At 57.1% G+C, this 25704-nt stretch overlaps 9 protein-coding genes across 9 annotated transcripts; 4 read left to right on the plus strand and 5 right to left on the minus strand.

Annotated features, from left to right (window-relative positions):
- Nucleotides 1-296: 296 nt before the first annotated feature.
- Nucleotides 297-2663, plus strand: MAM_04559 (MYND finger family protein; the record flags this gene model as incomplete). The annotated part of the gene is made up of 5 exons (XM_040823357.1): nt 297-425; nt 478-1136; nt 1434-1695; nt 1754-2058; nt 2117-2663. 5 exons carry the CDS (start codon nt 297-299, stop codon nt 2661-2663), a joined length of 1902 nt encoding a protein of 633 aa, XP_040678610.1.
- A 1162-nt stretch (nt 2664-3825) lies between these two features.
- MAM_04560 (uncharacterized protein) lies at nt 3826-4239 on the minus strand (the record flags this gene model as incomplete). The annotated part of the gene is made up of 1 exon (XM_040823358.1): nt 3826-4239. The coding sequence occupies one exon, from the start codon at nt 4237-4239 to the stop codon at nt 3826-3828; it is 414 nt and encodes a 137-aa protein (XP_040678611.1).
- A 1989-nt stretch (nt 4240-6228) lies between these two features.
- MAM_04561 (uncharacterized protein) lies at nt 6229-6654 on the minus strand (the record flags this gene model as incomplete). The annotated part of the gene is made up of 1 exon (XM_040823359.1): nt 6229-6654. One exon carries the CDS (start codon nt 6652-6654, stop codon nt 6229-6231), a length of 426 nt encoding a protein of 141 aa, XP_040678612.1.
- Nucleotides 6655-7761: 1107 nt separating this feature from the next.
- On the plus strand, nt 7762-8480 carry MAM_04562 (uncharacterized protein; the record flags this gene model as incomplete). The annotated part of the gene is made up of 3 exons (XM_040823360.1): nt 7762-8130; nt 8202-8300; nt 8364-8480. 3 exons carry the CDS (start codon nt 7762-7764, stop codon nt 8478-8480), a joined length of 585 nt encoding a protein of 194 aa, XP_040678613.1.
- Nucleotides 8481-9669: 1189 nt separating this feature from the next.
- Nucleotides 9670-12248, minus strand: MAM_04563 (oligopeptide transporter; the record flags this gene model as incomplete). Its single annotated transcript, XM_040823361.1, has 2 exons — nt 9670-11822; nt 11996-12248. 2 exons carry the CDS (start codon nt 12246-12248, stop codon nt 9670-9672), a joined length of 2406 nt encoding a protein of 801 aa, XP_040678614.1.
- Nucleotides 12249-13396: 1148 nt separating this feature from the next.
- MAM_04564 (Bactericidal permeability-increasing protein, alpha/beta domain protein) lies at nt 13397-15628 on the minus strand (the record flags this gene model as incomplete). The annotated part of the gene is made up of 1 exon (XM_040823362.1): nt 13397-15628. The coding sequence occupies one exon, from the start codon at nt 15626-15628 to the stop codon at nt 13397-13399; it is 2232 nt and encodes a 743-aa protein (XP_040678615.1).
- Nucleotides 15629-17255: 1627 nt separating this feature from the next.
- On the minus strand, nt 17256-18100 carry MAM_04565 (Glutathione S-transferase, protein; the record flags this gene model as incomplete). The annotated part of the gene is made up of 2 exons (XM_040823363.1): nt 17256-17450; nt 17510-18100. 2 exons carry the CDS (start codon nt 18098-18100, stop codon nt 17256-17258), a joined length of 786 nt encoding a protein of 261 aa, XP_040678616.1.
- Nucleotides 18101-20686: 2586 nt separating this feature from the next.
- On the plus strand, nt 20687-23782 carry MAM_04566 (carbohydrate esterase family 9 protein; the record flags this gene model as incomplete). Its single annotated transcript, XM_040823364.1, has 2 exons — nt 20687-21886; nt 22130-23782. 2 exons carry the CDS (start codon nt 20687-20689, stop codon nt 23780-23782), a joined length of 2853 nt encoding a protein of 950 aa, XP_040678617.1.
- A 265-nt stretch (nt 23783-24047) lies between these two features.
- On the plus strand, nt 24048-25228 carry MAM_04567 (Extradiol ring-cleavage dioxygenase, class III enzyme, subunit B; the record flags this gene model as incomplete). Its single annotated transcript, XM_040823365.1, has 2 exons — nt 24048-24342; nt 24414-25228. The coding sequence occupies 2 exons, from the start codon at nt 24048-24050 to the stop codon at nt 25226-25228; spliced, it is 1110 nt and encodes a 369-aa protein (XP_040678618.1).
- Between the last annotated feature and the right edge of the window lie 476 nt (nt 25229-25704).

Below are 25704 nucleotides of genomic sequence, written 5' to 3' on the forward strand. Positions count from 1 at the left end.
CGGATGGTGACTGGCAACTGCCTCCAAGCTGGCAACTCATGAATAACAACAGGGAGGCACGAGCGCCAACCAACAATCTGGCCTGATGAGCCCTCTCGTACTTGCAAGGTCGTTGCCGGGCAGAGACGTCTCTGACGATGGGTGCTCTGAGCTGTTGTTGCCAAGCATACTTTCTGCCCGTCCACCATTGCATCATTCCCTCGATCCATCGGGAACGAATATCCATTCTTTGCGCCGCCCGCTTGTCGGCTTCTCATTCCAGGTCGCAGCCGTCTGATGTTTGATACAATGTCGCCATGACCTCACCAGAGCCGCCGAGCATGGCGTATGCCATCACGAAGCAAACGTGCGCCGGCACGGATGAGCTTGGCGTCTCTTGCGACGGTGAGCCGACTATACCTTGCCCGCACTGTCTGCTCGTTGCCGTAGGTACGACGAGAAATAATTGGAAGCTCCAGTTGGATTGATGATGCCCAGTACTGCGAGAACGCATGCCGCATCGCGCATTGGCCCGATCACAAACGAGACTGCAAGAACAAGCACTACTCTCGGGGCTTGGCCACGGCCATTGCCATCGGCCCTCAGAGAGATTCGCAAAGCTACCTTAGTTTTTGGTCAAACTACGCTGCAACAGACGTGCTAAACCTCGAGAAGAACGAAGGACGCTTCTTCAACGGAACCTTGTCTATATTCCTCTCTGGACGTGCGTTGGTTGGATCTGTCGCACCCGAGATTCCCACGATGACTGACAAGCGCTTAGAGTCTTCACTTCGACACTTCATATACTCGCTTCTCAAGATACCAAAGACGGCCACACCATGTCTAGCAGTATCCATTAACCATCACTCTCCAGCCCATCTTTGCCGGGACTTCTTTGCTTTACACCTGCTTTTCGACCGACGCCACGATCCCTACATCAATGCCGAGGCAACGATCCACCTTTGGTACTCGGCAAGAATGCCACACGCTCTCTGGCGCCATGTGGTTGTTGTCATGAGAGATTACTTTGAGGATTGCGAAATGTGCCCCATGACCTGCAGGGAAGATGAGGACGACGAGGCCTCTGACGAGAGCGAGGACGACACGACGCTCAAGCTGAGGTGGACCCGCGGCAATGTCAAGTTTTCGGGCGACTTGTATGAGCGCCAATGGCGCCTAATAAAGAAGGTTCTGCTGCCGAAGAGACAAGCGACGTTTGAGCAGGCCGTGGTCGCTCGGGTTCGGGATGTTGCGAGAAGTTGCGAGCCTATCAAATTGGCGGCTTCCCGGATGACGCCCGCGAGGACGTCGGGCGTGATGAAGTGGCGGAGCGAGGGCCTGCTGCTGCCGTTTGGACACGCGGCGCGGGGGTTCGACATGTTCAATCCGCAAGTTCCCCCGGTCCCTTCAAGCTCGACTCGGCTCGTTGGCACTAACCCGCGGGCTTGATGTAGAATATTCTTTCACGGGCCCAACTCGTTCCCCCCCGGAGCCACTGCGGAGCCGGTTGGAGAGTGGCCCATGGAGTTTCTTGACTTCCCCGGCTGCCTGGCACAGAATGATGTCTATGGCAAGTTGTTCTACTACCTGCGCGACATGTTGGTGAGGTTTCAAGAGGAGAACAAAAGATTTGCCGTGTCGCTGGGCATTACCGCAATGGACATGGATCACCTGCTTCACCGACGACCACAGTCCCTCTTGTATGACCGTATTCACGTGAGTTTGTTTGTCCTCGACGTCTGTCCGTCTCAGCAGACGTGCTGAGGCTCTCCAGATGGGAGAATTATGGGATTACAGCCCCGCGTGCAATTTGACGTTTGCGGCCGGCTGCCTGCAACACAAAGACCAGAACCCGTTCGCCACCATGCTTGCAATCTCTCGACTGTCAGTCACGGGGATCGACAAGGAGCTCGAAGACGATCTCTGCGAGGAAGGCTTCAAGACGTTTGAGCCGTCGGCCACCATTCTTGACGAGCACGCGCCGCCCATTACCGAAGAACAAGGCTTTGGCATGGAGACGGTCCTCCGACGGCGGATCGGTCTCTTGATGTGGCGCAACTGGGAGAAGTTTTCAGAGCGGTAAGAGGGCAACTCTGTCCGGCCCGTGTGTCGTCTGCCGAGCGCGGCTAACCCGCAGCGAACGGCGCAGCTTCATCAACAGTGCCAAGCTGTTTGCATTCCACCTCGCCATTGACGAAGAGACGGCAAACAACAGGAGCGTCTTCAAGACGGGGTTCATGGGCATGGAATACAAGGAGAAGAATACGGTAACCCGGAGGTGGCCCAACCGTCTGGTGCACAGCAAAGGGGACAAGCCCAGCCTCCGAGACTTTAACCGGCACGTCGGTTGGCTCGACAGCATGCCGCAGAGGTGGATGGAGTGGAGGCGCGTCGGCGATGTCAGCTCACACGAGTGGGAATTGTCGAGGGAGTGTATTTTGGACAGCTCCTGGCTGGACATGAGTGCGCTGATGCAGGCGACCATCGACATGGAGCGAGAGGACAGCAAGTTAAAGTCGGAGCAGGAACAGAAGGAGGCTGATGGCAAAGTAGCCTCGGACAAGCGGACTGAGCAGGTGACTCGGGACGAGGCCGGTGCCGGACACGAGTCCGAAAAGGCCGAAAAGCCGGCGCCGGCGGCGGCGGCGAAACCAAAGAAGCGGAAGAAGGCTAAAAAGAGGTAGCTGGGATGTTGGTTTGGTTTGACGGCATGTACGTGAGTAAGCTTTTTGGTAGCAGCGCTTGAGTTATTGCAACAGCGTGTCTCGGCGTGGGAGGTGTCAGCCTAGGATGCGTTTGCGCTTGATGTCGAGTAACTGGTTTTTGCCAAGACGGCGTCATTCCCACTCTCGGATGAGCTTTATCACGAGCCTCATGGCGCTTGATGTCAAAGGACTGTATTTATGCCGTGACGAGGCCATTCCCACTCTCGGATGAGCTTTGTCACGAGCCTCATGGCGCTTGATGTCAAAGGACTACTGTATTTATGCCGTGACGAGGCCATTCCTACTCTCGGATGGAGCCTCATGGCGCTGTTGCGTCGCCGCCGTTTGGAGCACATGGGCACAAAGTGGCCTACTCGTCTTGGCCGCCGTCCTTGTCGGGCAGCTTTTCGTACACGTCGTCTGTCACGCTTGTCAGGTACGTGTGTGCGGTGGCGAAACGAGGCCGTTGAGATGGAAACCCATGGTGCCCCTCGGCATGCTTGGATGGTAACGTTACTACGTTTCCAGAATGGCACGACCTGGAAAGCAGGCTCGGTACCAACTAGTCTTGGACGAAAAGCAGGAGTGGGACAGTGGGACAGACGGGACCCAGCTACTTGGATTCTTGGAACTTGTTGGACGGCAGTACAGACATTGAGAAGTACGGCCCAAGACGGCCATCACACCGGCACGCCGTGTACGTGGTCTGCCGTCACGCCTCGCGAGCACGATGCAGATACGACACCGGGGCCGGGCACTGCCGCCTCACGTCACGCATGTCTGTTGCACCTGCGGCACGGTATAATGATTGCATCAGCCGGCATGCCGTGGTCGAGGCTTCGGCGCAAAAGGACGACACGGCAAGGTCAACAAAGCTTGTTCAGTGCACACTATAGCCCTAAAGGAACGGCCTGCTATGCCTTGGGACTCCCACGATACCGCTCGCCTGTGGCTCGTCTGGGCCCTTGGAAAAAGCGACCGTCACCCAGGGGCCTCTGACATTACTGTACTCGACAGGATTACAAGGCAGATCAGGCGAGCCACGTCTCGAGCCCAACACTGCCGGGACTCTCCGGCACAGCCCGCGCTCTCCTCGGCAGACACCCGTGCTCCTGCTCCTGCTCCTCGCGCTGCGCCATCATCAAAGGTCCTGAGTCGAGACGTCCTGGGCCGGAAGCATCGGCCAGTCTCTCCCGCCGGCGTCGGGCAAGAGCGTGACGGTAATCTTGCCGAGGCTCTTGTTCAGCTCGTCAATGTTGCCGTACCAAGCCGGGTCGAGGCGGTAGATGCGCTTCAGCAGCTCCCGTACGGAGAAGCCATCCGGGGACTTGAACGTCCACCAGGCCAGGCTGACGGGGAGGACCTCGGTGATCTTGGAGTCGCGGATCTTGGTGTACTTTTGCAGGCCGCGGAAGAAGGTCTTCATGTCGTCGCGCGAGGCGGCGGCCACGAGCCAACGGTGCCAGTCGCCGGCGCCGTTGCCCTTGTCCGTCTGGATGAGGTAGGCGTAGTAGGGCCTGCTGTAGTGGCGGTAGTCTGCGTCTGCGTCGGACATGATGAGCGGGACTTGGTTGACGCGCGTCTTGTGGTGCTGCCGAAACGGGGGGTCAGGTCAAGGGGTCAAGGTTGCGAGGAAGCGGGCGTCCTTGCGGGCGAGACGAGACGGTCGTTTATATACCCACCGCTGTGGCCATGACGAGGGCGCCGGCCTCCTGTGATGAGCCGTGGACGCAGCGTCGTGCGGCGGGCAGAGGGAAACGGCCGTGGATCCTGCGTTTGTTGCGGATCAGTCTGTGCCGGGCGCGGATTAGGATTGCGTGTGGAACGTGGTCGATTATGATATAATGTAGTTTGATGGAGGTGCTGGAAGTTGTAATTCTTAGTCATTGAAGCCTATCTCGTACACTGTTCAGGGTACGTGTCTTACTTAACGTGGGTAGGTTTCGTTGAGAGCCGTTCCAAGCTTACAAGTACATGATTTATAACATTTAGGACATGTACAACAAAGCACAGCCGCTACATGTCCCTTCTGGCACTGTACATTTCCAGCTGCGAGAGACCCGGGGCACTGAAAAAGGCAGGGAACCTTGAGCAGGCTTGATCGATGGTTACGCGAGGAGCAAACCTGCTCGGATGCGCCGGAGGGCATCTGTCTGGATGCGGCCTCGCACTGCAGCATGCTACCTGCTTGAGGCTTTTGGCCTCGAACTCCAGTCTCAAGCAGAGCTTCGCGGTAAAGCTGCTCTTTAAGCTTTGAAACGTAAAGCCGCTCCGAGATGTACCATCTCCCTCACCTCCAGTCATCTGCAAGGCACTGCGCATGCTCACACCAACTCTGTCTGGTGCTTTAAAGTAAAGCCACGCTTACAACTTGCCACAAAGGCAGAGCTGCCCTCGATCTGCTGCCCTCTGCCCATATCCCCTCTGGCCGTCGACGACGTCGCTTATCAATCTGCCACGCCGTGGCATGGTTGGACCAGCGTACAGTGGTCGACGTGCGCCAGGGGCTTCGGAGCCTCGCGGTGACACTGGCACCAGCACCGTCTGAATGTTTCGAGGCTCCGGGCAGTCAGTCTCCTTGAGCCCGTGGCATATCCCATGACGTTGCGGGCTTACATGCATTCCGGCGCAAACTTTGTCGCCCGCCACCCGAAGTGTACGCTTTGAAATTCCGATTCATCATCCGGGCTCATGTCGTTGCTGCACGCCTCGACTGAATGGGATCCGGGGTTATATGCCAACTCTCTTCAAAGAAAGAGGGCAAGATGGCGTGTCCTCCCCCGGACGAGAGGTCCGTTTTCGGAGGGTGTAGAGCAGAGCAGAGAGAAGTTTAACTTGTGAGTTTGACGAGTGGCCTGGCATTACCTCACAGAGGGCGCCATCCCAGCGCCACACATGGGAAGTCAGCATGGACGGCATGTCTCATCACGTCGCTCCGGGGACAATTGCACACTGAGGGCTGCTCATCGAGCATCGCAAGAAACCTGACTTCTGTTGCTGGGCTCACGGACTGCGTTGGTGCGAGCAGCCCGTTGACGTGGGCGTGGGCCGGCCGTCTTGGCTGCTCCTTGTCCGGTGAGCAGGAGCAGTTGGTCGCGCGGTCCCCAAGCATCTAGTCTAGACGCGGTAGGACTCGTGGAATAAAACCTGTTTGCTTCTGTGCTCACCGCGCTCAGGGCTACGAGCTGCCCATCCCCATGCCCAAGCTTGCTTCCCTTTGGCAACAGTCCCGCGTTGCCCACGACGTCGTCATGGCCCTGAACGACGGCAACGGTAACATGCCAATACGGCCTTTTGAGGCGGATCAACTTGGGGGCCCGTAGCTACCGGGAAGAGGAAAGACACCAACCAGCGCAGCATCATAATCGAACAGGTCAAGGCATGCGTTCGACACACCCGCCTCGAAACAAGTAATTTGTCCGTCGCTCAACGCGCCCGCTCTCGTGCCCTGGACCGCCGCGGCCCGGACCGTTCCTGCGAGCCGACGAACAAGACTCTCATCTACGCCATCGGCTGGTGTTTGTGTATGTGTCTGGTGCGTGAATCAGGGAGGGTACGCCGGCGGGGGGGGGGGGCACCCGCTCCGACTCGGCGTCCTGCGAGCACGACACTTGGACGAGCCGGCAAAGACGTGCTTCACGAGAGCCACGAGCTGCAGCGTGCGACACGAGTCGGCCTCGCTCCTCAGCGAGCTGGGGGGCGGCTCGCTCATGTCCAGGGGGCCGTCGTCGGACCGCAGCACCGGGTCCATGACGGAACTCTCAAAAAAGGCCACGGACCTGAGGCGGTCGGAGCCGGCGTGTTTTGCGTCGGCAATGTTGGAGTTGGAGACGTCCACGTCGAGCGTAAAGGGAGGCGTGTGCCAGGACAGGGCGTCGTTCAAGCCCGGGATCTGCATGGGCATCAAGTCGTCCGACGAGACGGCGTGAGAGCTTGATGCCCCGGACAGAGAAGTGTCCTCGATGGACATGGTGTTGTCGGGCGTGAACCACGTGTCGAGCCGGCTGAGGGTGCTGCTCGGCCGGTCCAGACAGGTCGGACGGCTTGGCGCTTTTCCCGCCCTTTCTCCTGGTGGCTACGTGTCTGCAACCGCGAGGCACCGTCAAGACTCGAGAATCAAGATGACACGGAGGGGAGTCCGGAAGTCGGGACCAACCAGCCTAGGTAAGGAGCTGAGGCGAGGCCACCCACCATTCCTATTACAGGCATTTACCCGCCCCCGGCTAGCGCGCGGAACATGCCGGACCGGGGGGGTGTGTGATGATGCATTAAATACTCCAATGTCGACAAAAAGAGGGGGAAAACCACGGTTCCTGGCTTGTCAGAGCCGCCGTAGTCGTTCCCACAACGTCATCTCTTGACCTCCTGTAGCTGGCCACTTGTCGTGCTGGCCCGATTCGTCCTCTCTTTCAAACCAGACTCGATGTCTAGACTGATTCTCCGTCAGCCCGCCGTAAAAGCTGACATGAAAAATGCCAAGAAATCGCAGGTAATCGCCTCCAGAGCGCGGCAAGTTCCCTGCGAGCGGCGTCGTATCTGGCGGTATATGGACGGAAAGAGGTTGACAAGGCATGAAGAAACAGAAGTAAATGTTGCGTAACGCCAATATATCAGGCAAGCGTTTACCTAAAAGATACACCACTAGAGAAGGATTATACAATCTCAATTCAGTACAGTAGCTTATCGCCAAGAAATACAGTATCTCTTACGTAAAGCTACCATATCATCATGATGGACATGTTACAATTCAAGATAAAGAATATATACTTATGTAACTACTACGTAATAACACTAAGAGACGACAGTAAAAGATGAAAAGGTACCAAAGGTACAGCAGCAACTACCTGCAAAGAGGAGGTTTTTTTTATTCAGTATAAAAGCTCTATTTCTGGAACTGCATGTAAGGCGCTGCGCGCTGGACCGGTCACCCGGGCAGGAGAAGGAGAGGCTTCATCTACCAACGTGGCATGTACCAGCATTCGCATAAAATGCAAAGCATTCCCCGACTCATTCGAACCTTTAGCCGCTGTCCATCTGTGCATTATTCATCCTGCCCTACAACACTCTACGACTCGAGATGAAGTACATCGGCATTCTGCTCGCTGCCTCTGTGACGCTGGCCAATCTGGCAAAACGACCACTAAACAGCCACGAACTCGATGATTTCGCCGACAAGATATGCCTCTATCTCAGCGACGTTGACCCGGAGCAATGCGAGAGAAGAAGGAAGGACTGCGCTTCAAGCTATGCGCCTCAAGACGCGGGAGCGAAAAACTCCATGGTCGAGTGTACCATGTTCTTTTTCCCAGAATCAGCCTTCTGTTACATGGCAAGTATCTGTCGCGGTGCTCACCCAAGCTGTCTGTCCAGCATGACGATTAACCTGGCGACAGCCGCAAGATTACCTCGTGGGGATGTTGATGCGAGACGGCTATACGCACTTTTCGTGCGAGGAACCGACGGCAAGTGACAAGCTCGGAGTGGTTTCTTTACCGCTGCTACTGACACGCCGTCTAGGATGACTTGTACTGCGAGGCCTACAGTGGGAAAAGCATAGTCGGCGCGTTAGAGGGACCTGTTCACAAGCTAGACGAGTTTCATGAACGCTTCTCAGAGGTAAGCTGGTCCGTTCGCAAGGATAACAGCAAGCGTACAAGCTCACGCGACCTGCCGCGCTAGTTCTACTGTCAAGGGGGCAGCCAACGGGGTCCACCTGGGGTTGTGAGTGACAAGGCCCTGCCGCCTGCGTTGCAATTTTACTCACACTTGACCCTAGACGGATTTCAACTGCGTTAGAAAGCGACCGATGACGGACGGACGACTCGTACAAGGACTATTTCACTTGAGTGAGTGATGGCGGGGCTTGGAGCCGACAAGCTTGATTTACACACGAGGCTGGAAGACGCGGAAGAATGCTGGAATGCAAAGAGACGACGCTGGCTACCAACTGACTGGGTAAATTTCAAGTCTTGACGTGGCAGCCTTGACATGTACTTTTGTCTTCTGTAGATGAACACTGCAGATAAAAAAGTCCATCTGGTTTAAAGAGCACTGAGCCGTCCGAGGCGCCATTGGGAGCGGAAGCTCGCAAGCAAATTGTGTCCAAATTTCTCACGCTGTCTTGTAAAATATTCGGCTTCAACATCTCGTATCCACTTGAAGGGCTTTTTATACCAAAGAAAGTAGAGTAAAGGCTTTCAAGCTTTTGATCTATTAGAGCTACATGTGTCAATCTCTTATGTAGAGTTATATAGGTGTACATGTTGTGCAGTATGCGCCAGTATAGTCTCTACTATACAGCCCAGCCGAGGTGACTGCGGTCAGCCATGGAAACCGAACAATCTAGCACTACACAGGTTCGCCGCGCGCCATCTACTGCAACCATTGACAGGCGTAGCCTGGATCTTGACACCTGCAGCTACTTACTTGTATCACTGTGAATACTGCAAATCTACCCGTTTACGTTTTAGTCTCTGGTCGAGCACTGCCGCGCTGTGATTTTGCGCCTCGAAATCTCTATATTACAGTTGTGGACGCTATTCAGGCTGTGCATATTTTATATCCTTTTCTCATTAAATTATCCCATGCTAATGCAAAAGACGAAACGGCATTCCGTGGCATAGACCTGTTCGTGGTCACAGAGGCCTTTGAAATCACATCTTGAGCGGCAACCTAAACTGCAATCAAGACAACACTGACGAGTCGCCGGATTCAAGGTCACAGCGATGCCGGCGTGGTTTCTTTGAAACATGCGCTTAAGTGGAGGCTTTTTGAACAATCAACCCCCCTTGATCCAAGTCTTCATCCTTTCCCCCAGGGCCTGGTGTTTGACGGAGGACATGACCCATGATGGGACGTAGGCAACGTAACCGTCCGACGCCAGAGACTGGAATCTTTGCCATCGCCGACGCAATCTCAAACTGTACGACCTGGCGTCACGCCGCGGATACCTCGAAAGGAACGACAGGCCGCGGCCGGCAGCTCACTAATTCGCTGAGGCGCCATTGAACATACAGTAGTCAATGTTGACGTTGTTGTTGGTGCCTCCGTTGTTGAGCGCATAAGTGGGAAATTTATATTCGCGGCCACCGGCACCCAGGACAGCAAAGCTGAGCAGAAAGACCATGACCTGGGTGCCGCCGTCCAGCGCCGCAGAGAGCAGGTAGTTGTACTTGATGAAGGCGGCCGGGTGGAGGCGGCGGAGATACCATTGAGCAAAGATGCCGAGGCCAAAGTACATGAGCAGAGACGAGTTGACGCCCACATAGAGCAGCGCGCAGTTCCAGACGACTATGGACGTGTCCACGGCACGAAACACGGCACGCCTGGTAGACTTCCACGCCAGCCAGAACGGAACAGGCGCCAGGAATCCGAGCAGGTACGAGAGGGTGACCCATTGATAGCGGCTTCCCACCGAGAACATGTCCTTTGCCATGGACCACGCCACGGCGAGAGTGCTGTACGCCTGCACGTTCTGGCCGGACCAGACGTTGGTGCCGTTGGTGGACAGGAGCGCCGGCGCCTGGTTGTCCACGATGCTGACCATGATGACGTAGTCCATGACGGCGCCCACGACTGTGCCCAGCATTTGCGCCGTAAACGTCGCCCTGGGCGGCAGGTGGGAGAACTGGGCGAGCTTGAGGTCCCTCAGGAGCCACTGGCCCTGCTGGATGCCGTTGAAGCCAAAGACGGCAAAGTACATGTTTGCGAGCGGCTTCCGGGGCAGCAGGTAGCCGCCCAGCATCAGGATGACGGGCTGCTGGTCGAACTGGAACCCCGTCAGGCCCATTTGCGCGCCGAAAAAGAGGATGAAGAGGGCGGCGAACAGGTTGGCCACGATGAAGGCCCACCACGGCAGCGTCGAGCCGACCTTGTAGAGCGTGACGATGCCAATCACAAGGGAGAGCACGAGGACGAGCCCGTACCACCAGTCGGGCACCTCCGTGTAGCCGTTCTGCATCATCAGCCTGTAGTGCGGATCCGTCTCCCTGTCGCCAATCACTCGTCGTCGCCTCGCCGCTTCGCTCCCGGAGTCGTGTCCCGGCCGGGCCAGGTACGTCGACACGCTGAAGATGCTTCTCAGGCGAGACGGCCGGAGGAACGCCCAGCCGTCCTTGAGGTCGTCGTAGTTCCACAGCAGCAGGTGCACCATGGCAGCGGTGACGCCCACGTTGGTCGTGATGAGGCGGATCACGTACGATCCCGACAGGTAGGGAAGCCCCTGGTCGGCAGCCAGCGTGCCGTTGATGGTCCTGTCCGGGTTCAGAACGGCGCTGAGGTTGTACTGGACAAAGTTGGTCGCGTTTGACGAGCCGTGGTAGAGCAGCTGCGACAGAAAGGGAAAGTTGATGGACTCCCAGACGTTTCCGTAGTAGACGCCCATGAACAGGACAACGCAGAGCAAGTATCCCACCGCGCTGTTGACGAGCGTGTGCAACGGGTACCACAGCGGCGAGCTCAGGCCGGCAATGTAGTTCCAGTCGAAGCAGAGGCCGAGGAGTCCGAGACCCTCGTTGTTCTGCGCCCCCCCGAACAGGTTGGTGAAGAGGAGGCTGTCCCGGCGCGCGAGGCACGGGATCGCGATGCCCTGGAAGATGGGCGCAATCCACAGCGGAACAGCCTCCCAAAGAAAGGCGCCGCCGAAGATGGCCGTGAAGCAACGCAGTCGCTTGCGCGTCTCGCCGCGGTCCCGGTGCAGCGTTTCCAGGAGCGTGTTGACGGGGATGTTGACCGGCCACAGCATCTTGGCCGGCCGCACCAGGACCGGGCGAAGCAGGCCCGCGATTCCGTACGACAGGAACTGGGACGCGATGACGAGAAAGATGGCGGCCCCTTTGCCGGGGCTCGATCCGTAGTACAGGCGCTGGGCTGCGAGGATCTGCGTTGCCACCGCCGAGGTCGAGCCTGCCGATCCCATGATGACCACGAAGGTGTGCTCCTTGGAGTTGAAGTCGGCTGGGTTCAGGAAGCGACAAGCCCGAGCTGCGAAGCCGTCGCCGTCCAGCCGGGGGACTAGCTGGAATGGCAGAGCGAGGACGTAGCCGACGACGGTGAGAAACACCACGGACACTAATATGATTTGGGGCTTGAAGTAGAAGATTTCCTGCAGCACCGACGCAAAGACACACAGAACCAGGCCTGGACGTGAGTTGGGCCACGAGTTAGCGATACTCTGAGCCCGACCTCGTGAATATATCGAAACACTTGCCAATGAACACGGCACGAAAGGTCCACGGAGACTCGGCCGGGTCGTCGTCGACATGAAGCATGCGTAACCAGGTCCTTTGCGTTGTCGATGACCGCCACCTCACCAAAGTGGTTTTCCTTGCGGACGTCGTAGTCACCTCCCGCCTCATCCAGAGTGCTCGCAGCCTTGACATTTTCGGGGTCCGCGCTCTCTGTTCCTTGCCTGCCCCCATCATCAGGGCCAACTGTGTCCTTCTCCCGCCCAGGCTCAGTCGTCTGCTCGATACTGTCGCTCCGCCAGCCCCTTGGCTCTTGCGCGGACGGCGGGGTCTGTTTCGAGCGGCTGATCTCGGAGAGATTATCGCCGGTGCTGTCCATGGAATCGACGATTAAGGCTCTACGCGTGTTCAAGTTGGCAGGACAGGAGGCGCAAGACTACAGAGTCATCGAAAACGGCTCCAAAGATTCAAACATTGACTCCGAGAGGGGCATCATCCTCTGAGACATGGCGGACCGCGAGCGCGGCGCGGATCTGACATGCAAGGCGCCGCGGCTGATTCCGGGGTCGGCATGTCTTGACTTTGTTTCTGTCGTCTCTCTCCCCCCCCCGGCCTCGTTGACCTCTTCCTCTGCAGGGAAAAAAACCAGTGTCTCGCAGACAAACATCCGCCCCCAAACGTGGCGGACGGGCATGAACGTTGCTCCAATGGCAGCTGCAACTCGCCGTGAATTCCGCGCTTCTTGGCGTTTCGACGGCCCAAAAGCTGAAGATTGTGCATCCCAAAAATCCCCGTTTCCATGCTTCACAACCCGAGGATGCAAGGTAAGCCAGCACAGCATGGCATGGTGGTTGGCTGTCGCCACGAGACATGGACCAAGTAAGTTATAGATGCCGTGTAACCCCAAGATCCGGAGCGGAGGTGGCCATAGTCCATGCCATGTGCCCGTGAAGTAGGTAGTCCGGCCGAATACAATACTGTTTACCAAGGAGAATACAACAGGGACAACGGTAATCACTCCACAGGTGTCGAGCAGGAAATGGTTTTGACGACGCCAAACCTTGCCGTGGATGGATGCACGCGTTGGTTTCAAATAGTTATCAGAAAGCAAAATGTAGAATCATCAACTACGTGTCGTATTCGCATTGTAGCTCACCAATCTGCTTCCGAGCCCATTCGACGCCGCAGCCAGCGTCAACCGCTCCAATCCTGAGACGACGAGTGCAATCTTGACAATGAACCGACCCTAGGGCTGCGCTGACCAGCGCGCTGCTCTGCCCCTCAATGCTCATTAGGTTGAAAAGAGTGTTGCAGCTTATCTATGAAAAGCTACTATACTCGCTACCAGCTATAAACGAGAATACCGAAAACCCCACAAGTTAGTCTCGCCAAATGCGCCGTCATCTTCGGCAGGCGGCCCCAGCCGCGGCTAGAATTTGACGTTTTGTCCTTCGCCGAGACGGACAAGTTCTGTTTAGCCCCCGTGTATTTTGGGCACCGTTGCCGGCGGCCTGCCTCGTTTAGGCCTTACGACGCCGGGGTGGTTTGCAAATCAAATATGGCGTTCCGCCAGCCATCTTGGCGATACTCAAAGATGTTCTGCTCCGCGTCACGCGCCTCCTCCTCCCACACCTTGACCAGGCTGCCGGGCGCGTAGCGTCCGCGGAAGACGCCTTTCCCGGGTTCGACGCCGACCCGGGTGTAAACGTCGGGATCGGGTGACGGCATCAGACGCGCAGCCACAGCACGGACAAAGGTCCAAAGATCGCTGGGATTGCATACACGCGTCGCGCGAAGCCGCTCCCGCGCAAACACCAGCTCCCGGTTCAGGGTTCTCAGTCCCTGGTCCATCGCCGAGGATATCTGTGTCTCCAGTGTTTTCCGCAGAAGCGGCCGGAGAAATGGTTTGAGAAACCAGGCAAGACACGAAAACTTGGACTTGCGGAGAGAGTAGTCCAGGTGGTGGACCTTGACGCGCACGCCGCGCAGGGAAACGAGCTCGTCTAGCCGATCTCGGGCGATTTCCACGTCCAGAGTCACGTCTATGCCGCGCTCGTCGAGGCGGAAGCTGGCCAGGCCCTCGTCAACGAATCGAAGGAGGCCCGAATGCAACCGTAGCCAGTATCCGAGATCATCGGCTGCGATGGACATTCCGGCCAGTTTCGTGGTTACAAGGGAAGTCACCGAGGACTTGGTTCCAAATTGATATTTGGTGATGTCAACGTCGTTGCGGGTTGATAACTGCAGCTTGTACGGCAGAAATGAGCTCCGATTGACCGTCTCTCCCGGTTGCATGATCACATTCTCCATCAACAAGTCCATGGCCGGTGTCGAGACTTCCAGTCGTGGAATGGGAACGTACTGCACCGCCTGAACCAGTGACGGGATGAAGGTGTTGATACAATCTCCGACAAGATCCGAGTTGAGCACCTCGCCTGGCGGGAATAATATATGGATGAGGCGTAGCGAGGTCGACGTCATGTTTCTGATGTCCTCGTCCTCGGCCACGGATTCGAGAGCTTGCTGGACGCTTTTCAGGAGATTGCCAGCATCCTCGCCCAACGACGACCCGGACGTGAGCTTTTTCAGTCGCTCACGCAATTCGTCAAGTCTTTCGTCCGCGTTGTCGAAAAACTCGGGCTTGGAGAGCACTTCTTGAACCAGGTTGGCAAACTGATTCACAAACTCATCCAGGTTCCCATCCGTTCTATTGTGCTCTGCAAAGTCGGACAGCGATTTTCTGACCCTGTCCCAGCTTTCGGCGTCCCCAAACGAAGAAAGGAAGAGCCAAAAGTTGTGGAGTGCCTTCTCAACCTGGCTGTTGTCCTGCATGTCGCCTTGTAGCGTATCAACGGCCTCCGACCCCACCGACAAGTATATCGTGAGATATTTCTGCAGAAGCCTGGACAGTGTGGACACAGACTCGGAGTAGTCGGTCCTCTTGCGTAGATTCGTGACCGCGTTCCGAAGGCGGCGCATCAGTATGTCCTTGGCTTCCGCATTCATGTGCTCCGACACGCTTGTATAAGCTTCCTCGCCGACGCTGACGGCTTCTTTGTATGCGGTTTCACCGACGGTCTTTGCCTGGTTCTTGACATGCTCCGAAGATGCAGGCTCCTGCGCCTCCTGATCCGTCTTCTTGAGAGCCTGTATGTCGTCACCTGGATGGTCTAGCTTTTCGCCAACCTCCTTTGACGCGGCTCCCAGCGCCAGCGCCGTGTCTCGAAGCACTTGCCTTGCGATGGTGGCCACGTCGGCGACGAATACCCTAAAGTCGCGGTTCAACATGGCCAGGGACGCGACGGTGCGCAGGCTCTCCACCGTCGCAGAGGCATCCGCCCGCGCCTTGCTCTTGGACATGTTCTCCCTGACGCTCGCCACATGCACATCCAGCTTCGCCTTGGACAGGTACCAGATGAAATCCTGGAGCTGATCCTTTGAATTCTTCCGCTCGGCAAGGTCCATCAGCTGCTGCAGCCACAGACGTGCAGTCCGCACGAGCGCGCGGCCAGAGCTGCTGAGGGCGCCCTGCTCCGGCGGATTCAGGACTGCCGAGCTCAACAAGGCTCGGAGGTGAGTCATGACCTGCGCATTGGACGGCATGTACCCATTCGACATGGCTCGAAGCATCTGATATGTGTGGAGCTTCTCATGGAGCTGAGCTTGCCGCGCCGTGTCCTGATTGTATTGAGGCAGCAACGGCTGCCGCTCACCCTGGTCATCATCATCTGAGCCGCAGAATCCAAAGCAGGACGACATGATGAACGGCCTGCTTCTGAGCGTGTGTTTCTCGGCAGAGGGGAGCTTGTGAAGTTACCGGCAGTGGGACGCAATCACGGCCAGAAGAAATCTTGCCTCGACAGACCTGGTTTGAGCAAACAAACACGCAACCTTGATGCGTTAATAAAGCCATGTCGAGTTCAATCCTGTGCTGACGTCACGCATGTTGGATTTGACGCTTCGCTGACGTGGTGGAGCCATTGTTTACATCACTTCCAAAACGGGCTTAGTTTCAAATGACCACAAATTCCGCCTTTCCACATGGTGGTGGGGGATTCGGTGCGAGCTTGCGTTTTCCGTACGTGCCGGAAAAATCTCATTCAGCTCTTCTTTGTGTATTTACTCAGCAGGTGAGCCATATCTTGGCATAAATCCGACCGACCACGCGGCTTCGACGCGGCGGTTTCCGGCGATCACTCATGGCGGTCCGCACCACAGAGCAAAGGGAGGCCGTGCAACGTTTACAGGAGGAGCTGAATGCCCGAAACGAGTATCAATATTAAACAGATGGGTAGCTAGCCAAGGCGTCACGACGAATCAAGAGGCTCCTGGATGGAGGAGTTTCCGGCCTCGGACTGCGGAGGAATAGCGTCCTGCGTGCAGGGCTGGCTTGTCAATTGTCGTTGATAACGTTCCAGACAGCCTGTGAATGTTTCCATCCGAGTGTCTTTACATGTCAGGGTCGGTGGCGTCTCGAAGTGGTCACGCCATGTTCACGCTTGGCTTTCTTTTTCTGGATCCGCCTACGCCGTGGGCTCGTCAACACGGCATGCAATGGCCTTGGTTGGCCAGCAAAGCGGCGTGGGACAAAAACAGCTCCGAGCTGCCCATGACGGGTTGTGGCTCCCAGACTCTCGATATAGGCCTGCATCGTTGAAGCAAAGCCTGCCTCTGCGAGAGCCTCGCCGCGAGATTCTAGCAGAAGGTGGCTAAAGGGCAACCTCCTGGACTGGCTCCAAGTACAGGTTGCGGACAAAAGCCCCGGAGAGAGGTCGCGCATCCAGGAGATAGCGGCCAAGGCCACGTGTAAGCAGAGCGAAGATGGCTCCGAACACGAAGCGTTTGCGATGCAACCTCGCAGAGGGGGTGTACGCCAGTAAGTCAAGTCAGCAGGGACGACTTGAAGGGGGAGGAGGGCAGCTGTGGTGATTTGTTTTTATTTTCCGCCGTTTATTTTATTTTATTTCTGAGGGGCAAATACATGGCAAGGAAGTGCGACGCAAAAGATCTGCCCTGCATGGGTTTAGAACTTTGCCGACAACGCGTAAGGCGCGCGTTGGCCCAGCATCTCAGTGACATGGCCGACGACTTGGGTGTTGGCATTTGCTAAATGGGCTGTGAAGCTGGTCTCCCTCTATCGAAAGCTTGGCTTTCAAGAAATTGACCGATGCGTTGAACGTGGCTGCAGGAATAAGTGGGAAAGTACAGATGCTGTCGCCTTCATGGCTTATGGCGCAAAGAACCAGTACAATGGCGGAGAGTGATACACAACACGTGGTAGCGCCATTGGTGGTCAAAGATGAGAGTGTCGGGCTTCGAACTACTATTTGAGCTAGTCTCGACCTTCACGTATGGACGATATGCGCCATCTCGCAGCAAGAGGCAGCTAATCCTCCTCCAATTCGGGGTAGTGCCTCCAGATACCGTTGCCGTACTGGCAACGGCGACTGCTGGCAAGGTATTCCTTGATGTTGGGTCGTTCCTTGACAGCCTCGAAGAGCTCAAATACACGGTCGTATTTGCCAGAATCCCTCATATTCTTCATGGTCTTGGGAAAGGCGTATTCCGTTCCGTGAATGCCCTGCCAGCTTGTCAGTCTCTACTGCTAAACCTCTGTGTGTGGGTGATGTGAAAGCAAACCTGGAAAAGCACCAAGTCGGCATATGTCAATTTTCCGCCGTATAACCAAGGGCCATCCCCGCTCGCCTTTCCCTCGAGCACGCGCTCGAGATAGGCTAGGAACTTGGGGAGTCGCTCCTCAATGAACGACTTGGCTCGCCTCTTGGCTTCGGGCTTCTGGTCCTCGTAGTAGTCCTTGGCGGCTACAGGGTGGTGTGTGTCGTGGACCTCATTGCAGAAGCAATCCAAGATGGTCAAGACTAACTGGTTGATGTGGTAGATGCCATTGCCCTCTTTTGGAGCCAGGCCAAGCTGGGGGCCGAGATAAAGGAGAATGTTTGGTGTTTGGAAGAGTCTCAAGTCGCCATGTTTGAGGGCTGGACAAGTACACGTTGGTGGGTTGATCTCATCGCCTTTGTTGTCAGGAGACACGAGGTCGATGACGGTCTGAACAGCATCATTGGCCGACTTGGCCGTGTCATTATAGGGAACCCCAGCCTCCTCAAACAAGAGGCGGACAAATTCGCCGCGACCGGGGATGCCGGGCCAGTAGATGAGCTCATAGGGAGCTCCGTTGGCAGTCTTGACACGCTTGGTATCGGGTTCAGTCATTGTATGTCGTTTGGGGGTCGGCTGATTTCCGCGTGAGTAGGCCAGGCCACCGAGGGCTCTGACGGACAAGTGACGGGCACGGGTCAAACTTGAAGAAACAGGGCCGGTTCAAGAGGCGCATGGCACGGCGGTGAAGTGCGGGGAATCGAAGGCGGAGAAAGCGAGGCGTCTGTGTTAATAAGGACAGCGTCCATCCATTCGATCAGGAGATGGCTGCAGGACGGCCCGCCGGGTGGGATGTCCTGGATATTGAGTTTGACGGTTCACCATATCGACCCGTGGGCCGTCCCATCCACTCTCGGAGAGAAGTCGTCCCAAAATACCTCGAATTCGTGTGGTTGTTGACGAGTCAAGTCGGGCAAAGTAACTTGGTAGCCATGGCCAATTTTTTCGGTCTTGTGTGTAATTCACATTGCTGCAGTGCGCAAAGTTCGAAGCTCTGACCTCTCCAACCAGGCAAGCTACTCTGCGAATCCATTAGTTACCAGGTGCGTGATGCGTTTCGAGGGCTAGGGCTTCGCATTGTGGCATTCGTTAATGTGGGCGCCCTGATGCAATTTCTGCTTGGGCGTCACTGTCGAATCGTTCCAAGTCTGATTAGTTTCGCGTGCAGCCAACCAAACTGTTTTCACATACGTACACTACAGTAAATGAGGCTTTAACGGCTGCCAAAGTCGTTACCTTGCATGGAAGCTCGCAGCGTTGTCAGATGCACATGATGTACGTAATAGTTACGCGGGTGGAAAGTTGCACGTGGGAATGAAACAGGGTGGGCCCTTGGCGTCTCCAACATCGACACGATATATCGACCAATACCAGCGAGCTGGTATCAATGGGGGGCTGGCGCAACGGTAGCGCGTCGGATTCCAGTTAATCCACAGAGTGAGCGTCCCGAAGGTTACCGGTTCAAATCCGGTGTCCCTCATCCTTCTTTTTTCCTTCGTCGGCCTTTCAACGCCCATTTCACATTGCTTTGAGTGCCAATTGTAGCAATAGTTGACGGGCAGAGGCAATTTATTACGTCTAGGTAGAATGGTAACAACGGCGACATGCCGACGGAGGATTAGATTGATGGATGGACCCTCTGCCATAGAGGCTTTATTTCCCACTTGAAACCACAGCGCCTTTTTTGATTATTTTTTCCCACACATGTAAATTACTCGGTAACTAAGTCGTTGTCCAAAATATCGGCAGCTGCGACCAAGGCCCAAACAAGTAATGTGTCAGGAAACGCATTTTGATCAATGGCCTCGACTCGCCAACTCCCGACAAGTACGCTTCCATCGCGCCCGCAGCCCGTCAAACGGTCCCTGCAAGACTGGCGGGCTCGAACAGCAGTTGACCGCCCGTCACCGACGTGTCATGCAGGTCAAGACGTTGCTCGGGCCAGAATTATGTATATTTCGAGTTCAAAGATGGACTGTCCAGTCTGGTGATGTCTTCATCCTAAACGAGTGGGCTTACAACATTGAAAAAACAGCGGCCAACTGCACACATTTCTTGTTCGTAAAGAATGACAACACGTCCGGCACGCGTCTCCGGCAGATGACACACACATAGCTACCTCTCCCGGCTCGACCTGGACCGATGATCTGGCGTAGAAGCAGCCCGTTTCGAGCTCGACATCAAGGGGTGATTCATGACATTACTTTCCGCCAACCCGGCACTCATCCTTGCAGTACACACAGCCATTCCTCAAGTAAGTGCAGTCGGAACGTCGCAAGCAAGCCTTGCAAAAGACACCTTGATTAGAACACCTTGCCCGGTTTCAGCAGAAGCCAAATGCCGCGGTACTTACAACCGGTGGAGGACAGTAGTGCTGAGGCGAGTCTACGACCTCCTCAGCCAAGCACAGGCTGGCAACCATGGTGACGAGGACGGCGACAGCTCGCATTTTGGGAATTATTCGTCGTTGGCGACCGTGTACAGATTGAGCAGGAAGATGTGGTTTGAGCCAGGCAATGCGGGCTCGGTGGAAGAGTTCACGCCTTATTTGTACTTGTCGAACACACCGAGGAGACTAGGCTCGGAGATGTTGGATACCATCCCCCACGGCGGTAGGCAGCTTGTCATAATTGTTCGAATATGACAGGGAACGATTCGCGTCGCTTCGAAGTGACGCTTGACAGCAAAGAGTGGCTGCATGAATTAGTAGAATAATGACTGCTGACGGACATGCGAATGGCCGCTCGTAGAAAGCGCACCAGCGAGTCAGTGACGTTGTCTGACGACACGGCGAGCAAGGCTCGTATAGAGAGGGTCGACGGATCGACTCCCAAAGCTGCCTGGTGCGCCCGCGGCAAAGTCACGCCAGCCTGTCGTGTTCTCTTAGCTCGAGCCTGATGCCGTGGGAATAAAATCATAACATTGAGCGCAGGCCGACTGGCATCGCCAGCTCGACTCTGGGCAATGTTAACCGCCAAATTACGCTCACGTGCCGCTGGACCGCTCTGCCGGACACCTGAGGCCGTCCACAACTCGTCTCACCTCATCATGCATCATGCTCTCCACGTACGGAGTTACCCCGCCCGGGAATCCCCCACACAACCGTGACATGACTCTCCGTCACACTACATGATGGTCATCATGCCCGACTTAGCGACGGATGACAAGCACTGCCTCCCTCCGTACACGCTCTACGCGCCGCACTCGCCCCCGCGAGTCAGGCCCGACTTCCGTCGTCCTCCGGGCAACAATGGTGGCCGGCTCCGGCTCCGACGCGGCCTTCGTCGCAGCCGAGGCATCAAGTTCCTTGTCGCGGCATGCTTGTCGCTCCTGGTCCTCGCTCAGTGGAGGCAGATCTGGCGCTCCAGCCGCCGTTCCGTCAAGCTCAAGCTCTCCGCCCAAAAGTTGCAGGAGAATCTGGCCACGTGCAAGAAGCTCCAGCAGAGGCCTCGGGACCCCATTGGCCTGGGTCGTGACAAGAACGCCCGATTCGTCGACGGCGGCAGGCCTACGCTCATCAAGAACGCCACTATTTGGATTGGCGAACCCGTCGAGGGCACCGGCAACGAGGATGCTCGGGCAGGCAAGGGCTGGCAGTGGATCAAGGCCGATGTCTACCTGGAGCATGGCCTCGTCAACAAGGTCGAGCCGCATATTCCCCTGAGCCGGCTGCCCAAGGACACTCATCTTTACAACGCAGCGGGCCGACTGCTCACCAGTGGCATCATTGACATGCACAGTCATGCCGGCGTCGCCTCCTTGCCTAACCTGAGGGGCAACTCCGACGACAACGAGTCCTCCAGCCCCGTCACTCCCTGGGCCCGTGCCATAGACGCACTCTACGTCCTTGACCCCCAGATTGAGGTGATCAAGTCCGGGGGCGTGACTACTTCGCTCATCCTGCCCGGATCGAGCAATAACATCGCTGGCGAGGCTTACCTGATCAAGCATGCCGTTGGCGGCAAAGCGGGCCGCCGCGAAATCAGTGCCGCAGATGTGCTGGCCGACCCCGACCGTCACTGGCGGTACATGAAGATGGCGTGCGGAGAGAATCCCAAGAGTTCATCCTCTTCCAGTGGTCGCATGGCAAGCCGACTGGGCGAGAGCTTCGAGTTCCGTCGCGCATTTGAGACGGCGCGAAACCTGGTCCAGAAGCAGGATGACTGGTGCGACAAGGCCCAGGCTGTCGGCGTTGACAACATGCACGACTATCTCCCGGAAGACCTCGCTTGGGAGTCTCTGGCTGCTGCCATGCGCGGGCAGGTTCATGTCAACACGCATTGCTACACTGTGCCTGATTTGGAAGCCATGGTCGACCATACCAATGAATTCAAGTTTGCTGTGCGGACCTTTCACCATGCTCACCAGGCTTTTCTTGTTCCCGAGGCAAGTGCATGATTCTGCTTTTGTTGTTCTTTCTCCGTCACCGTCTGGTCGGAGGCAATAGGTGCTTTGCCCCAACTCTGCCTGCTGCAGCCTGGGAACGGTAGCCTTGACCGACTTGAAGCCGGGCAACTACCAACTCCCTACGACGGCATACCAGCTAAAAGGGGGAAAAGAGAAGGGTACTAATTGCCTGACCAGATCCTAAAGCGCACCTGGGGTGGCCGACCACCTGCTTCGGCTCTCTTCGCCGATAACATGTACTACAAGGTGGAGGCATACGTCGGCTCCGAGTCTGCCGGCAAGATCTTGTACGAGCATGGACTGACACCCGTGTATGTGAGCGACCATCCCATCCTAAACGCCCAGCACGTCCTTTTCGAAGCGGCCAAGGCCTACCATTACGGCCTGCCCTATCATGCTGCCCTCGCCAGTGTCACGACAGCCCCGGCCGAAGAACTGGGCATGGGCCAGCGCCTAGGCAAGGTCAAGCCTGGATTCGACGCCGATGTTGTAGTCTGGGACAGCGACCCCCTCAGCGTCGGAGCCACGCCCGTGCAAGTCTGGATTGATGGCACCGCCCAGTTCACGGCCCCCGTGTACCTCGAGAAGCCGATCCAGGGCCCCATTGGTCCGAGCGCCACTCTCGCCGACATTGTGCCCGAGCCGACTAGGATCGCCGATGCCCTCTTTCAAGGCGTCACCAAAGTCCTCCTCTCCGGCGATGACGCGCACAGCATCGACGGCGAGCCACACAACGTCGTCGTGACCAAGGGACACATCACCTGCATTGGATCCTGCGAGTCAGAATTCGAAGTCGCCATCGCTGCTGGCGTCAAGGTCGTCCGACTCAACAACGGCTACCTCACCCACTCCTTCACCGGCGTAGGCGGCACCATTGGCCTCAACGCCATCGATGCCGAAGACTCGACAGACAATGGCGACAATAAAGAAACGTTCACCCGCGCCGTCGACGGTCTCCAGCTGGACAACAAGAAACTTCGCGTCGGCGCAAGATTCGGCGTGACTCGTGCCATCTCGGCACCCAAGTTCAACGGTCTCAAAACACACCACGGCACGAGTGTCGGCTTCGAAACTACTGCGCTCACAAGCCTCGAAAAAGGCGCCGTGTTCGCGGAAGACGCCGCCGTCCACTACACCCTGGACGTCAACGCCCGGATGGCCGCCGACAAGAGCTACAGCGGGGCCTTTGGCAGCTTGCGCAAGAAGCTCCTCGGCGCGGCCAAGGCGGACAAGGAGCCCGACGCATACTCGGAGGAGGCGTACCTGAAAAGGGTCGTTTCTGGAGACCTTGTTCTCGCGCTGACCATCAACTCTGCCGACGGGATCGCCGCCGCCCTCCGCATCAAATCAGAGGTCGAGGGGCTGCTCAAATCCAGAATCCGCATGGCCATCATTGGCGGCGCTGAGTCGTATCTCGTGGCGACAGAGCTGGCGGCCGCGTCCGTGGGCGTCATCCTCCAGCCCTTGCAGCCCCTGCCCCTGACGTGGGATCAGAGGCGCGCCCTCCCCGGCGCGCCGCTTACCAACTGCACTGCGGCGGATTGGCTCGTGACGGCCGGTGTGATGGTCGCCGTGGGCTTGCCGGAAGACTGGTACGTCCGTGATCTGGGTTTCGAAGCGGGCACCGCGTATCGAAACGGCAATGGGAGATTCACCGAGAAGTCGGCATTGGACCTGGTGAGCCGAAACATTTACAAGATTCTGGGCCTCGAGGTGGACGAGGACGAGGACAGGGGGCACTTTGTGATTAGCGAGGGCAGTCCATTGGAGATTGGGACGAGAATCCGAGCGGTGGCAGCTGGCAACGGCAGACTTTCTGTGTTTGCGTAGCCGCAGGAGACGCTTCGACGTCGAGCATGTCGGCATCAAGCTTTGTTGGCTGGGGTAGGGATTTTTCCCTTTCTTTTTGCCCCCCCCTTGGCCCTCCTTTGCCCCCCTTGTTGTCGGGACAGACAAGCTCGACGTGCTGACAAATACATGAGCGGATATACAATTGCACCATGTGGGCCACCCTGGGCGGCGCATCGCCAAAATGCCACCACACGGCCCAATGGTTGCTCACGCATTCACTGTTCGTCCATGCTGATGCTGCGGCATGCCGTCGTTGCGAATTGAGTTTGCGCCACAGCGTCAGAGGCTAGTACCGAAACAGAACACCTTGTTACGACTGATTGATAACTCGGGAAGACGGGTTGGCCACTTGCGGGACGCATACATAACAACCTCGACGACGGCCCCGGTGACAAAAAGCTTTGGCAACCCTCTTCGTCTTCGTCTTCGTCTTCGTCTTCGTCTGGCTCGAGTCAACGTGCACATCATCTACCGAAAGCGACTGATCACGGCTGCTAAAATGCCCGTTGCGCCCGTCATTGCGCTCTCGCACGGAGGAGGTAAGACGGCACACCCGCCGCCCCCAGAAGCACGAGAGTAAGACCCGACGCAGACTGAAAGAAACAAAAAGGCCCCCTCCCCGTCCTCGGCGACGAGGACCACGAGTCCATCATCTACTCCCTCCGCAACCGCATCCCCAAGATCCTCGGCCTGGGCACCCCGTCGGGCCCGCGAGCCATCGTCCTCGTCACGGCGCACTGGTCCACCGACGTGCCGACCGTTTCCTCGTCCGCCCACCACGACCTTTACTACGACTACTACGGCTTCCCGGCCGAGTCCTACTCCCTCAAGTACCCAGCCTCGGGCGATGCAGAGGTTGCCCGCGAGATCAAGTCCCTCCTCGACGCCGAGGGTCTAGCCGGCAAGCTGGACCCCAAGCGCGGCTGGGACCACGGCGTCTTCATCCCCATGCTGCTCATCAACCCGGCCGCCGACGTCCCCATCGTCCAGGTGTCCGTCCTGGAGTCGGAAGACCCCGAGCGCCACCTGCGCATGGGCGCCGCCCTCGCCCGCCTCCGCGAGAAGAACATTGCCATTATCGGCTCGGGCTTCGCCTCGCTGCACAACCTCATGGAGATGCGGAACCTGACGACCCGCGGCCCGGGGTTCGCGCGCGAGTTCAAGGCCCTCTCGGACGAGTGGAACGACGCCCTGACGGGCGCGGCGACCAAGGAGGGCAGGGACGAGCGCTGGAGCGGGCTCAAGGCGTGGCGGACGATGCCGCATGTCGACAGGATGCACCCCCCGCGGGCGGGCGAGCACTTCATGCCGCTGCTGGTGTGTGCCGGCGCGGCCGGGGACGGCGAGAAGGCCCGTCTGTACAAGGACGCGTTTATGGGCGTCGACATCTTCACGTACTACTGGGGCGCCGAAGAGGTGGACTGATTGTCGTGCGTGCGAGCGTCGGCCGCACTCTGTCGGACACGACTGGCTCCCATGTCGAGTGGTGAGAGCAGCCGCAAGCGCGTAATTGGATGCGGAATGACGCGGGACGCAGTCGGCCGCTCCATCCACACTCGTCTCGTCCTGTGTCGGCCGTGATTACAATCGCACGACCCCTTGTCAGTCATGCAAAATCTGCCGCGGGGATCAAAAGAAACAAACGAGAGACTGGCAAAAGACGAATCGTACGGGGGGGGCGGGAATCCCATTGCCCGCAGGCGAATCCGCACGTACTTGCCGCAGAAGCGCCGGCTCGCGAGACACGTCAAGTCATCTGGCCACCAGAGCAGCGAGTAGAAGCAGGGGGGTGCACGGGTGGACTGGAAAAGAAATTCAAAACGTCTATGACAGCTGTAGCTTGTAATTATCTATGTGCGAGTGCGCAAAACGCTTCTAAATCGTGCTTGAATGTACATGAG

Source organism: Metarhizium album (genome assembly GCF_000804445.1).
Source record: "Metarhizium album ARSEF 1941 chromosome Unknown scaffold_10, whole genome shotgun sequence".
Taxonomy (NCBI): domain Eukaryota; kingdom Fungi; phylum Ascomycota; class Sordariomycetes; order Hypocreales; family Clavicipitaceae; genus Metarhizium; species Metarhizium album.